This window comes from Dendrobium catenatum, unplaced genomic scaffold, assembly GCF_001605985.2.
Source record: "Dendrobium catenatum unplaced genomic scaffold, ASM160598v2 fragScaff_scaffold_1456, whole genome shotgun sequence".
NCBI lineage: Eukaryota > Viridiplantae > Streptophyta > Magnoliopsida > Asparagales > Orchidaceae > Dendrobium > Dendrobium catenatum.
The window spans coordinates 916,820-932,579 of NW_021319918.1; the positions used below are offsets into that span (position 1 = coordinate 916,820).

General features: G+C 33.3%; 1 protein-coding gene across 1 annotated transcript in view; it reads left to right on the forward strand.

Annotated features, from left to right (window-relative positions):
- The window catches only part of LOC110103456 (uncharacterized protein At2g33490-like), a 34,700-nt gene extending 28,607 nt beyond the window's left edge, over positions 1 to 6,093 (forward strand). Inside the window, exons 10-11 of the mRNA XM_020832185.2 lie at positions 4,084 to 5,070; positions 5,825 to 6,093. Coding sequence (XP_020687844.1) covers positions 4,084 to 5,070; positions 5,825 to 5,839 — 1,002 coding nt within the window. The 3' untranslated portion in view covers positions 5,840 to 6,093. The remainder of the gene's footprint in view (positions 1 to 4,083; positions 5,071 to 5,824) is intronic.
- Positions 6,094 to 15,760: the final 9,667 nt, after the last annotated feature.

Here is a 15,760-nt window from a genome sequence, read left to right on the forward strand (position 1 = left end):
CTAGAGAGAAGAAATTTTATGTAGAAAAAGAGAAATTCCATGAAATTACTTTTCAAACACTTCATTCAACACCTCCCACTCTCATTCATGCTTTGCCATCTTCCTAGAGAGAAATAAATTCTTCTCTCTCTTTCTCTCTCTAAAATTGGAGAGAGAGGGATTTTCTTTCTCCAACACTACATTCCTCACCACAAATGTATTCCTACACCATCTTCACCAAATCCACCCCTTCCCTCTCTCTCTCTAGAAAGAGAGCTTGCACTCTCTCTCTCTCTCTAACCTTTAAAAAAGTTGATACAAAATTATATATAATTAAATAGAATTAATGTTGATAAAAAAGTATATTTTGTATCATAGGTTTCATGTGTCGCTCCATCTTGTATTTCATCATCGTCGCCTCGGTCATCATATACCTAGGTATAACCCCAACACTAGCTATTTTATGATTTTCTATGCATGATATGGGTGTATGTGTTGATTTTCTTAACAGGAGAAAATTTTGTATGCATGAAATTAAGTAATTGTCACTGTTTTTCTTAGCAGACGATGAAATTTGCTTGCATGATATAAGTACCCATAACTGTTTTTCTTAGTAGACGAAAAAATTTTTATGCATAAAATTAAGTACTCGTGACTTCTTTTCGTAGGAGGCTAGAAAATTTGTTGCATAAAAAAATCATTAAGTACCCGTAATCGCCTTTCTTGGCAAGCAGGGAAATGATGTGCTTTATAAATAGGTGCTTGAGGACCCATAACTACCTTTCTCAGCAAGCAGGAAATGAAATTTTGGCTGTTATGTCACCTGACACCTTCCGTGGCTACCTTTCTTAACAAGAGGGAAGGCTTAGTACCCAAATACAACCCCCTACACGAGGACAACGCCGAGGTATTGCCATAATTTACAAAAAAAGAAAAAATATTGTCTTAGAAAATTTTAAAGAAATTGAAATCTACTTAAATTCTTAAGTCAACAAGATATTATAATGCATGACATCCTAGGTTCAAAACATTGGAAAACAAATATGAACTAAAAATCAGAACTTAGTGAAATAGAACTTGCAGGAGAACTATTTGTTCTCCAACAACAAATAGACTAAACTTCTCTCTCTTAGCTTCTAGTTAGTGCACACTCAAACTCCTTAGTCATACTCTCTCTAAATTGAAATGTGCATAGGAATGAACTAGGTTTGAGTTCTCTATTTATAACCCAGAAAATTGACCCCTTGTGGGACTCGCTGAGCAAAGCGTTAAATACAAAATGATAAGGGGATGAGTCACGGGTGCACAAGGCCTTACGTAACGTGTACGCTAGCTGTTAAATTCATGAGACTCATACGTCCTGTGAATGTGTTGTACTTCCCGTGAACATTTTCCTTTGAAAAAAAAAAGTACACTGTTACAAGTCACATGCAATACGACTTTCTCATTCAAGTGTGTGAGGTGTTAAATCACCAAAAAGAAACATGTCTTATATGTCTCTTGATCGTATAGTGCAAATGCTTTTTTCTCCATAAAAGTGCATTATACGAGCACACACTGTGGCATGTATGTATATTTTCAATCATATGGGTGCACTGCATACTATATATGCATGACATTGATCATGCAAATGCATTATACATGTGCATTAAGTAAAATGCAAGTGCCTCATATAAAGTGCACTAAAATATATTTAAGTTTACAGCATAATGCATAAGATATAAATACATATGCAAACATGTATGCAAATACACTATGCACCTTTATGTATATGTTTCATATCAATTCCCCATGTGCATTGTGTCAGTCATGCAAATGCATTATGTCAATTATACAACTGTCATATAATTGCATAGTGCAAATCATATATATGCATGACTCACATCATGTATATCCTCATGCATATATATTGTTCAAATCATAAAGCACACAAATATACATATACGTCATACACATCAAATGTTTCATATGCATATATACTATCTGATATATAAATAAATTATGTAAAATGCATTCAAAAGTATGTTCCCGCATGAGCCCCGATGAGCGTGACATATACACGTGGCGTCTGTGGATGTTGTGCGGACTAGATAGTAATGAGTTTTAAAACATGCAAACATGCACCAAATAACTATACAAATGCACATACAATGTATAATTGTGTAAAGTGCACCAAAAAAATAAATCTTGCAAGGGCCTCGATGAGCATGATATATGTACACACGTGATGTCTGAGGATGCTATGCCGGTCAAAGTGAACTTAAGTTCAAATCTAATCCTCCTCTTTGAATGGACCAGAGTTGACATGACTTGAACTACCAAACAAATACACGGCCATAGCGCTGACCGAAGTATTTTGTTTTATATGTTCATATTAGGCTTTCAAATTCAAGGTCTATTACAAGAAATGTTCAATTCTAAAAGCATAAACTCTCAGAACCAACACTCGTTGAAGTTGATTAAAGTATTTAATTTTATACGTTTATATTAGGTCTTCAAGGTCTCTTATAAATAAAATTATATTTTGAAATGAATACCCCCGATTCTGATATATATACGATAACTAAAAAATTAAGAGTTGAACCAGATCCTCTATTTACAATCAAACAGAGTTGAAAAAGCTCGATTAATAAAATGAACATACCCACAAAACTCACTATGATGACCATTTTGAATATTTATTTCAATCAGAGGGGACTACTCTTTTAAATGTCGTCAAATTCTTGTAAACAAAAATATTTTCAAATGACTATAATGTCACCTTGATGATGGCCGTGTTAAATGCAAATCTCAACAGTAGTGATCCAAACAAATTTAAAACAATGCCCCCAAATCTCAAAGTTAAATGTCCGGGGTTAAGTATAAATAAATTTTTTCAAATCTTTTACTTTTCAAAGATCTAAAAATGTCTAATTGAAATAAAACACCTAAACTCTTAAAACAAAAACTCATCCACCCCCCACAACAGTTTGCGGAGGTGGATAAATTTGAAAATCACTTCAGCTCATAAAGAGCAAATGTTCAATTGAGAATATGATTCATTCTTAAACCAACTCTTGTTAGTAAGGACGTGGTACATTTTCTCTAGCTTATGGTTTCACCACCAAATGGCTTCGTAGGTAAATGATTATGATCTGGGCCCTCTGATCGGGTAGATTTGTCGCCAAATGGTATCACTAAATTATGTTCAAGGCCAGAGCCCGTATGTTTCTCAACAGCTCTAAATTTTTTAGTAATGAATCAATAGGATATAATTGATAGGGCACAAAGCCCTTTGTTAGCTAAGGTGTACTCAAATGTGTTCCCTTAGACAAACATTCATCCCAAGTCTACAAAGTACCATTGGATGAAGCAACCCATGGCTGCCAACAAGGATCCTTCGGTCAGGTTGGGTGGACTACCTCTTTTAACTAAGTAGGCTAAGGATTATGATGACCCAGGATGATGGAACTATGGAATTTTGATCGAGTTCATTATGGATGATCTTTTGGTATGGTTAATGATTGAAACGACGCGTGTTTTGGCTGAGTTGGCGCAACTCCTTGCGTTAGCAACTGCTCCGCCGTGGCGCTTGAATGTGAATTTCGACGCTAAGGCATTGCATGGCTTAGCACTCCGAGGCTCATTTTTCTAAGGCTCCAGTACTACAATGCTAAAATTCACTACAACGGGTTGTGTTGCGCTGCGGCGCTGACCTTGGTGTCGCCGCGTCACTAGAAAATAGAGAAACCGGCGCTACAATGTTAGAATTAGGCACCTCGGCATTGACGACTATAGCGCTACAGTGCTTTGTCTGGTGGTGGTGTTCAACACTTATAGTTTTTTTTTTCTTTTCTTGTATATTTCCTGCACAAACATAATTAAATAACACATTTTTACTGAATTTAAATGCAATAAATAATACACAATTTACACTTAACAATTACTTGCATTAGATTTTTTTTTATGTCAAATTTGTACATTTCAGCTTTCTTGAAGCACCATTGCAGCTATCTTATTTTCCTGGGAAATTCCTTTTTTTATAGTTCTATTGTTTGATATCCGCAAATGCCATTGATGATGCACTTCACATTCTCAGTGGAATTCTTTTGTCCTTGTTTGCAGTTAGTGTCAGAGAAAAGCCATGGGGATTTGCTGTCTTTTGCTAGGGAACCTACGACTGGCAGCCAGTCTGCACCGATCTTACCTGAGAAGAAGTTTGAACTGTCTGAAAGAATCAAACAAATACCAGCTTCATCTCCAATGAGATTTCATACTTATGTTCTTCCTACACCTGTAGATGCTAGGAATTCAGTCTCTGCGGCTAGGCCAGATAACAAGGGTCAGTGGCCTAAACAATTGTGGCATTCCTCCCCATTGGAGCCAAATAAACCTGCAGAAGGTTTAAAAGATGAACTTTCAAGCCCCAAAAAGTTACATATTTCTCACGCAGTGCTCAAAGATAGGAACATAAAGAGTGGTCAAATCCAATTGCCCCCTCCTGTTGAGAGGTTAATATTGCCGCAGTCAAAGTACAATAGTGGAGTTTCTGATAGCAAAAAAATTAAAAGGCAAGCTTTCTCTGGTCCTCTGATTGGTAAATCTTTGTCAAGTAATCCCAGGTTATTTTCTGAGACTATTCAGCCAGCAGATTATCCTCCTGGACCTTCTTTCACAGCAGGGCGCGTTCCATCACCTCAGTTGTCCTTGTCCCCTTCAGCCTCGCCTTTTCCTATGCTATCATCAGAAGTTAATGAACTTCATGAGCTTCCTAGGCCTCCAATAATTTCAGCAAGACCTGTGAGAACATCTAGTTTGGTTGGTCATTCGGGGCCACTTGTGACAAGAAGTCAAGGGCTTTATGCAACAAGTGCAATGTTATCAAATACAGCATCGCCATTACCAACACCACCTCCAGTTATGGCTCGAAGTTTTTCTATACCCTCTAGCGTTCAAAGATCAGGAACTCTAACAATGGCTAACTTTCTTGAGGACAGTCACAATGCGGAGGTGTTTGATGAGGTTTCTTCACCGCCACTTACATTGATCTCTCTCGCAAATAACCATCCACCGAAGGATCCAAATAAAATGCTCTTGGTTCCAAGCTATAAGGTATAAGGACTTTCATTATGTATTTCTATATCATGCATTGCAATTTTTATTTTTTCCCCAGTTTTTGAGTAGCTGAAAGCATTAAATTCATCATTTTGCTTTCATATTTGAGCATCTGACTTGACAAGGAGTTGGTAACTGTTTTTATGAGATTTTTTTTTCAAGCCATTGCTATCATATATTCTTGTTTCTGTCAAAGCAGCTAGTTATATGTATAGGAATTATTTTGACTATTGTTGGAATGATCGTAGATTCAACTAGGGTTTCTCCATTCTAACATGAATTTTTACAGATAGAGTGATTTTAATCATTATTTGATGATTGGAATTGACATCATGCTAAGTTGGGGTTCCTTGCTTATATTGGATCAATTAAGACTTCGTTTGGTACGATTTTCTTATTGCTTCATAAAACAGCTTTCAAGTATAAAAATTTTAATTTTTATTTTAAAAGCTGCTTTAAGAAGCAGTAATAAAGCTGTCTCAAACGAAGCCTAAGTTTATGTCCCTCTTTTTATAAGAACTAGTTGTTACAAGATTTTGTTGGGATTACAAATGCGTTTGACAATTCTGTGTTGTGGTTGTTTGCGGATACTAAACTTCCTATTGTAAGGATATTTTTTTGTTTATCTTAATCATGACTTGCTCGAAATTTTCTGATGTAAGAAAACTTAGTTTTATACTTCATATTAAGTTTGCTAAATTTTACATGTTATCATACTGGAACATAACCTCCTACTTTTTCTTTTGTTCAGGGCTCCTATGATTGAAATAAAACTCTGGTCTAAGTGTCAGAATCCCTCAGAAGTAACCGTGGTTTGTGTATATAGTAATCTGTTCATTCTTAATTTTCCTCCCGAAATCTTTTCTTGCTACGCATTAAATGGAAATGCAAATGTCATCAGTCCATCAGGTGATATTGTTAATTGAAATATGCTTGTTATTCATCAATGAAATTTTTTGTTTCCACTTTACTCCCCCGACACACTGGTTCTCATTAGTATGATTTAGATTTCATTTGGAACAGCTTTAGACCACTGTTTTTTCTCTATTTTAAGAGACTTTTGTGCTAAAAAATAGTTTTACAAAGTAGTAAAAAAGTCGCCCCAAATGAAACCTTAGTGTGGCAGCATTCTCAAGTGTGGAAATTATGAAGCTCAAGTTGTCTTTTTAAGACATCTTTGTTTTTTCCTGTTTTTGGGTGCTCTTCTGTATTAAGGCTTGTATTCTCCATACGGGTTTGGCCCTGTAAGCTTTTAGAAATCATCGTTGATATATGGATGGATGGAATTGTATATAGTAGTTGATTTAGTAGCATTCTTTTTTTTTTTCTACTCCTGTTCTTCGTATTTTCTCATGATACTTTTTGTGTGTTTTTATGGGTCTACTGATGGAATTTTACATAGTAGTTGATTTAGGGGTACTTTGAGGCAGCTGTAAATTTTTGTAAAATTATAGTATAATTATGAGGAAAATATATTTTCAAAAAATTATTAGGAGTATCACAATTTTTTCTCTTTTGAAATAGTTGGATTACACTTCAGTAAATTTTATTATAAAAAGTTATTTCTCAGCATATATTTTTAAAAATAAAAAGCTATAGCTAAACAGGATTATGGAAATTGCCTATAAAGCAAAGATTTAGGTTTTGTTTGGGACGGCTTTCTTGCTGCTTTTTTAAACAGTTTTTTTTACAAAAATTAAAAATTTTGTACTAAAAAGTTGCTTTAAAAAGCTGTAAAAAAGTCCTCCCAAACGAAACTTTAGTCAGATTGGGTTATGAATCTGACCACTACCTGGGACTTATGTTAAGTTAGATGGGGGTGACTGCCTGAACTTTAATTGAGAGTTTGAGACAATTGAGTTGATGAACTTTATATGAGCAGTGAAGATTTCAATTGAAAGATTGCTACAACATAATCAGGAAGGTTTGATGCCTGGTTAGATTGGATCAGGTTCTTTCCCCTCCATCTGCTAGCCTGACATCTTCAGAGTGAGACTTATAATAGTCAATTTTGTTTGCTATCCTTTGATGATAATTCTTCGAAGCGGTTTTCTAGTTTAAGAAAATTTTTTTGTTGTCTCATTCTTAGATCCTATCAGGTTAATTGTTCTTCAATTTCTCAGGCTAGATTCTTTTTTAGCAGTTCTCTGATAAGTTTCTTTGTTCTATTTATGCTTTGAAGAATTGGATACTTAATGGAATGCTGGACTAGTCAAAAGTTTTAGATTCTTGACAGCCAGATTTGAATTTTGCAAGTTTATGAAGGTCTGAACTGTTCTGATGCCTCTTGTTTATGCTTTTTGGCTTTTTCATTCCTTCAGAGTTTTAGTAGTAGCAATATTTTAGGAGCTTATTTGGTTGGTTTATCAGAGAACTCCTCAATGGTGATTTGATCAACTGTGCTTAGTTCATTTTGACTTTTTATGTTCTGAATAGTCAAGACTCTCATTGGTTTTATTGCATTATTGGATTGCCAAATGTATGTGCTTCTCTATTCATTTTGATCTGAAGTTTCATCCATTATTCTGAATTGGTTTTGTTAGCTTTACCTGATGACTTCAGCTGAGGTTAACCTCTATAGGGTTTAGATTTGCATTTAGGAGGCACAAAAAAGTCTAAGTGATGAAGATGATGAATGCTATGATACTTTTTGATATAAATGATACTTGTGGTTGAATGACTTGAGTATATATGGGAAGAAATATTTTTATTGGAAGTCCTCCAAATAGATAAGGAAAGGAAGAATTTACCAAGAGGAGAAGGAGAGAGGGAAAAGGGTGGCTGATCATCTTCAAGGGGAGGAGAGGAGAGGAAGGAGGGACATAGAAGGGTGGCTGATCACCTTCAAAGCAAGAGGGGGAAGAGAGAGAGAGAGAGAGAGAGAGAGAGAGAGAGAGAGAGAGAGAGAGAGAGAGGGTGACTGAACATCTTCAAGGGAAGGGGAGGAAGGAGGGATAGAGATAGAGAAGGGTGGTTGATTACCTTCAAGAAGAGAGAGAGAGAGAGAGAGGGTGGCTAATCACCTACAAGGGAGAAATTATTCTATGCAGAGGTCCGACGTAGCTCTACGTCCTGAGGTGAATCATGTGCAGTCATGTTAGCGGTACCGAGCCATAATACACAATGGAGAAGTGGCATGACGCATTTTGATTCGTCTTCGGCGTTCAGCATCTAATGCACAGAATAATTAATCCCTACAAGGAGAGGAGATTTGGGGGAAAGTTTATTTATGAATTTTGAGTTCCTCAAATCATTGAAATTCTCTTATAAACATCTTCTCTTTAAACAAAAAAAATAATTGAAAAAAAAAAATGAAAGGCATCAAAGTATAATTATGAGAAGTAATATGTGATCTTATTACAAAAATTCCTCTAAATAAAAAAGTTTCTTGATTATAACTGTATTGCAAAATGATTTAAAATTACATAGGCACTCCAAAGTGGATGTGGATCTGCTGACATTTCGGATAACGTTCCTCTATCCACTTGATCGTTGATTCTGCTTTTGGTTTGTTTGTTGTTTGGAAGTGCTCATCTCTTTGGCCCTCAGGCAATCAATAGTACAAAGATCATGCAATATTTTGCTCATTTCTTTCTAGCAAGTCAATGATAGAAAATTATGATGAATTAATAGAATAATTATAATATATAATTTTTAGTTTTGGTAGGGTTTATTGCATTTTTATAAATATTTTACCTTAGAGAGTAATAGGGTGACAATGAAGAAATGAATGAGTTAGGGGGAGTCAATATTTGACACGACTTGAAAATTCAACTTGAACCTGACACCGATCAACCCGTTTGTGAAATGGTTGAGTTTGAGTTTAGCAAACAAGGGTGCATGAGATTGAGGAATATTGGGTTAGTTTCTTCATGAAGTGGCGCAAACGATGGGGTTAGTTAAAAGAGCAGGTGGTGAAGTTACACACAAGGGTGCATGAGATTTGATAGTTTAAAGAGTGACAAATAAAGCTACATGGAAAGGTGCAAGTAAGGTGATATTGAAGCTACATATGTGAGTGTAGGCTACATGATAAGCTAAAGGGTAGGTGATAGAGTTGTATTTAATGGTGTAGGGATATGATTGAGGAATAAACTATGATTCTTTGTGCAATCATAAATTAAATGAATAGCAAGATAAGATATTAGATTTTACCTTCTCTCCAATTGATACAAATGTAATTGAACAAATTATTGAATAATCTTTTAATAATGAGGTTTAATAATTATATAATATGTTAAATATTGCTTAATAACCACTATGATATGATAATACCACACACATAAAATATTTTATTGATAATAAAAGTTATACATTAAAGTAGATTATAATTCACCTTTATAAATTTTAATCAATTTTCTAAAGGAGATTAATTTAATATATAATATTATACCAACCAACTTCTATATAACTAAAAACTTGATAATCAAATTAGGATTTAAATGAATAAGAGTTAGATGATCGTATCAATACATGTATGTTGTATTATAAGAATGATATCACAAAAAATCAAAATATATGATTTTTCTCTAATTCTATGACTAATATAATCATATGCATATATGAGCAATACGAAGCATATGAGATGGTATAATGAGAAATGAGAAATGTTAGGGGATTTATATAATTCATTAGAGGCTGAAGTATACAAATACTTTGATTACAGATATTTAGAGAGTGTTACCTCATCTAAAAAATATATATGATTCAATACTATGTTGTAACAAAAGAAGAAGATGAGATGAGAGAAGATAACAAATGAGAGATAGTAAATGAGGTGAGGAGTAAGCAAGAGGAGGGAGAGAGAGATAAGTACATGAAAAATACATAATAATCTATGCAACTCTCCTATAAATTTTAGTTTAAATACATTTATTTTTTAATTGTATTAATCTTAAGTCATTTATGTTTTTTTTAAATATTATATAGAATGCGTCTGGCATATTATATTTAAGGGTTGATATGCAGATGATAGACTTGTTAAGTCAAAAAGTTTGGCATCAAGTATTGGCAAAAAAAATCATTAGTAACTTAGTCATCTAATAGAAAACCCACATTTATATATCGATAGACTATCTATAAAAAATATTGGTAATTAAGCCATTAAAAACTACCATAGGTTGCCAATTCACCTATACATATTAGCAAATCTCATGCAGCATTTTCATATGTAAGTATTAATAATTATCCCTCCGAAATATGTTGGAAGAGCCTACCCACTAAATTTAAGGTCACCAAAAATTATTTTGGCTAGATTTTTTGGTAGCCAACTTTTCATTAAAAATCTACTAAACTAGCAAAAAACAAATCTAAAATTGTAATATCTAATAATGAAATTAAATTAGTTTGTTAGGAACATTTAGACATAGGATATTAAGATCCCTACAAATGAATGTTCATTGATTATCATGGATTCAATTGCTTCCTACAAATAGTGTGAAACTATCACATGCCAAAAGTGCTTTCAATAAAGTGTGGAGTAAGAGAGTTAAATGCTTATATTAGCTCATAAGAGAGAATTGTTTTTTATGTGAGAAAATCTTGAAGTGGAAAATCACGAGAATTGAAATTTTTTAAAATCATTACTTGTCCATGTGTTTGTTAAACTACAAGAACTTAAGAGGAATTCAATATAATTTGAAACATAAATATTCAAAATAAAGATAATGATTTTAAGGGCATCTATGCTAATAGCTGCACACAGATGATGCAATTATAACTCTGCATCATTTTTACGGAGTTTAGAAGGTATCCATTTTCATACAACATTTCATTATTAATGAGTATGACATCCTTTATCATTAAGTAAATTTTGTCATCATTAAAATATAATGGTTAATTCATTTGTAATCATTAAATGTAATAAGCAATGTGTCATTTTACAACTAGTAATTTGACTATTATTCACTAGTTATAATGAGTAGCACATTTGTGACCATCAAAAGAAATAAATAAGACATCCATTGATAGCGAGAAATAATGAGCATAATGACCCACAATAGTGAGTTATAATGGCATTTCATCCATCATCATTACATGCAATAAGCACAACATATAATGATACTATGTAACATGTTAGTGGAGTTGCCTTGAATATCTTTAGAGCTCAAGAAATTGTAGAGAATATCTTACACATAAACTTATAGTAAATCTTGTTTGAATTTTTTTTAGGTTCAATCCAAAAAATCTATTTTTTCACATATTTAATGTAATATAGTAAATCTTATATAATGTCATTCTGAGTTTGTGTTGACTCGCTTTCAATTGAATCAAAATAAGGTTTCGTTTGGGATAACTTTAGACCACAGTTTTTTTTCTTGTTTTCAAGAAATTTTTATACTAGAAAGTAGTTTTAAAAAGCAGTAAGAAAGCCCCAAATGAAGCCTAAATCGAGCTAAATTTAATTACTTTTTTGTATTAGTATAAGATTCATGGTTCACATAAAAATAATATTTTTTATTCAATACTAATTTTCATGGCCCTAATAATCATATATCTTGGAGCAAAAAAAAAAAAACTTATATCTTGGAGCACTTAATATCAAATTGAAATATATTATAGTAAAATTTAATGCCTTGTATCTAAATAAAATATCTATTATATCAACTAAAATGAAGGACCAAATCAACATAAACACACGATCATTGTAAGCCTACATCTTCATTTCATATACACTCCTTTACTTCTTGGTTCAAATTTTCCATTCAAAAATTAATAAAAGCTACTAAAAATAAAATAAAAGAATATAAAATTTGTGTGTATCTATTATTACATAATAAAAAAACTATATGATATATGAATATAAAATGTGGCATATTAAGATAAGAACCGTAATGCCCTTTCCTTCCATTGATGAATCAATGACACGATTGTTGTTTGTAGCCTTTTATTAGTCTACATTTGCCTTCAAAAGGATTACATAGACAGATTGGTGCCACTTAATTTAATCATATATTTTTTAATAATAAACATAATTACATTGATAGGAAAAATTGATGCTAAGTGATTAGAGAGAAGCTAATAATAATAATAATAATCTATAAGTGATATGTCACTATTGCAGGCTAAGATATTTGCTACAGTAAAGTGAAAAGATTTTACGTTGTGGTGAATAGTGATATAGAAAATTCAACATACAAACAGATAATGATACATAAATACTAGAATTTTTATGTGAAAACCCATGAAAAAGGAAAAAAATCACGAGATCTTGCTAGGTTGAAATGATTCAATAGTGTTTGAACAAATTACAATGTGCAACACCTAGAATCAAATTTGGAAGAATTGTCTATTTATCATTTTAAAAATATACCAGAGCTTCTAAAATCATCAATATAAATAATAACCAACGAAAATAACTAATAATTATATACCTTAAAATATTGCATTATATATTTATTCTCCCAAAAATCGATATACAATAGTCATGATATTAGTACAATCATTAATCTATCACAAACTCCTGATTGCAAAAAATAAAGAAAAATATAAAAAAAAATTAAAAAAAATGAGGATATCTGTCAACCTCACTCCAATTGGTCCTGACTCCTTCAATAAACTGAAATCATTAAAATCAACATAATGAGCTAAAAAGCCCAGTAGTAATCTAAAACTCACTAAAGCTTTCAATATAATGACTAAATAATCAATATGATATGCTCAGTCTAATATAATCAATATAAGTCAATATAATTAATGACCAAATATTACCAATAAAACTTAAAATGATTAATAATAAATACAGAGAATCATTATATTGAATTTAAAAATCAATAACTGATATAAAATTCAATAAATCGGTGAAATAATGATGCAAAAATCATTCATAAATCTTTAAAAGAATATATCTTATCTATTTTATATTATCAATGTATCTAATACTGTCAATGACATAAATATATTTGTCAATGTCATCTATGCTATCAATGTAAGATTTAGTAAGGCAAGACATCCAGCTTTAATGTGGTATTTTCAACATATTTTACCACAACTGATTCTCAGTTGGTCATCAATCATATTAATTATCACTAATCTAATTAATTATCACTAATCTAATTAATTAATTATCATTATTGAAATTACTAGATAGACAAGAGGGGGGGTGAATTGTGAAATTTTTAATGCAATAATTAAAACCTAAGCAAGAGTTCTAATTTTTTTGATGTTTTTTAAATTTTTAACATGAAAATTTAAACTACTACGAAGGCAAATAATTGAACTCAACGTGCAACAATATAATCCTTTTTCTTTCACAAGTTTTCACCAAGAAAGTATTATGAAAATAAAATGTACGTACGAATAAAAAGCGATAAGAAAAAAGCACACCATAATTTTTATAGTGGTTCGGTCAAACCATGACCTACGTCCACTCCCCGGAGTCCTCCGCTCCGGGAATTTCACTACAAACTATAGCTCTCCTTTTGCCCCCCTCGGCAAGGCGGAGAAGCCCTTACAATACTCTCTTTCACCAACCCGGCGTGGCGGAGTGCCAAGCGCTATTTTCACCCTCTTGGTGATGTCAGATAACCTTCTCTTTTCTCCCTCCTGGAGAAGGTAGAGTACCTTGGAGGTCACGGATGAAGAAGAGTCTCCCCCTTAGAGAGCCTCCCTCAAGTTCTTACTAGGCCACAAGAGGAGCAAGAGGCAGCAAGATCAGAGCAACCGTGTGATCTCCCTCACACCTCTTCTCCCTCACCAAGCTCACCTTCTCCTTCCTCTCTCAACCCCTCAAAACTTCTCAAGAGCTCTCTCCCAAGGATTTCCTCTCTAGTCACGTTCCCCTCTTTTTGTCTCTCTCTCCAAAAACATAACAATTTTGACACATAAAACAGGCTCCAAAACCCCTGAAATTTTCAAAGTAGCTGTTACAATCGTACAGTACAATTTCACATCGTACAGTACGACATGTATAAACAGGCTTCGTCCTGATACAAAGTTGTACGAACAGTTCAAAATCAATTCGTATGGTATGATACTAAATCGTACGGTACGATCCTCAACACTACTGCTCGTACAGGGTGATAGCGGGGACGATCAAATGTCGTCTCTATTCATCGTATGGTATGATATACATCGTACAGTACGAATGGTCAAAATCAAGGCATCATCCAGGACGAATTCCGAGACGATCAAATGTCATCTATGTTCATCATATGGTATGATAGACATCGTACAGTCGTACAGTACGATGAGACAAAAATAAGGGATCGTCCAAGACGATCTTCGGGACAATCAGAATTCGTCTCTGTTCATCGTATTGCACGAATGTGTTCGTACAGTACGATTTTCAATTTGTAATTAAGTCTTGATTTCTTGCACTAAGCACGGGTTAAATTAAGTAAGTATTTAAAATAGATCGTACAGTACGAAGGTTGTCGTACAGTACGAACGGCGGAGAATAACTTACTTAAGTTAATGTGACGGCTAGGGTTTTGGATTTGAAACACATCGTACATTACGATAGTAGTCGTACCGTACGATTTGTTCACAGAACACGTTTTACAATATAAGATCGTACAGTACGATTACTAGTGAAAGAAAAAATATATTTTTTACTTTTAAAACCCTCTCCCCCTGTGTGTGTGCATGGTTGCTCAAACTTATATGTAATTTGTGGCCAGACTCAAGAAAATAAAAAATAAAAAAAATAACAAATTATATTGTCAGACTCATAATCTTAATCTAACTAGACTTGAGTCTTCCCGTTGTCCTGAGTGGCTTGTGGTCTTCCTGAAATATTAGTACTCATGGACAATAGCAAAACATAAATGATATTTAATGAAAAGTAGTTCATGCGACATTATTTGTCATCATCAAAATCTCAAACTCGGGGTCATGAGTCGCAACAATTATAGATGGCTTCATTAAATCAATAAAGAGTCATTACTCTTTTACTGTCGGCGTAATCAGTCATATGTTACAGGCTACAACACGGATAACACCACAAACCATCTTTAAAGAAAATCATATCGGGCCACCCTCTTACATAGAGCATTATGTTATAGCATTCAACTCATTTTATAGAGTTAATAACCTGTCTTTCTTATTTATGCAAATGTCACAATAAAAATATTGTAGGAAATAGTTAATTATGTTCAATACAAGGAAATCTATATAATACTCAAAATCATTGACAAATAAAATGAGATTTGGATTACTTTCAATAAATAGAAGGAATTTATAAACAAATTAATGAATGTAAAAGCCCTTAATAACCTTCTCTCTATTCCATCTTTCTTCTTTGGCAAGGCACGATGTTGAAATTCAGATTATTATACAAAGGTTAACTTGTCTCTTAACTCAAGGATGATGATAATACAATATATTGGATAATTTATCGAACTTCAAACAAGTACTATTGATCTTGATTTAATAATAAATATTAGAAATCTAGTGGCAACAATCGAGAGAATGTTTTGTAGAGAGTTGGAGAGAGTTGGAGATCTAATGATAATCAATAAATGGGCGAAAGTCCTATGATGTTTAGAGATATGTTGATAATCAATAGACAAATGAAAGTCTGGAGATGTTTGGAGATCCGGCGATAGCCAACAAATAGACAAAAGTTCGGCGACGGTCGGTTGTTGGGAAGAGATCTAGCGGCTGGGGGTGCTGACTAGAATGCAAGAGAGCTCCTTAGCTTTCTCCTCCATTCCTCCTCCTTCGTATGAAGAATGAGGGTCTATTT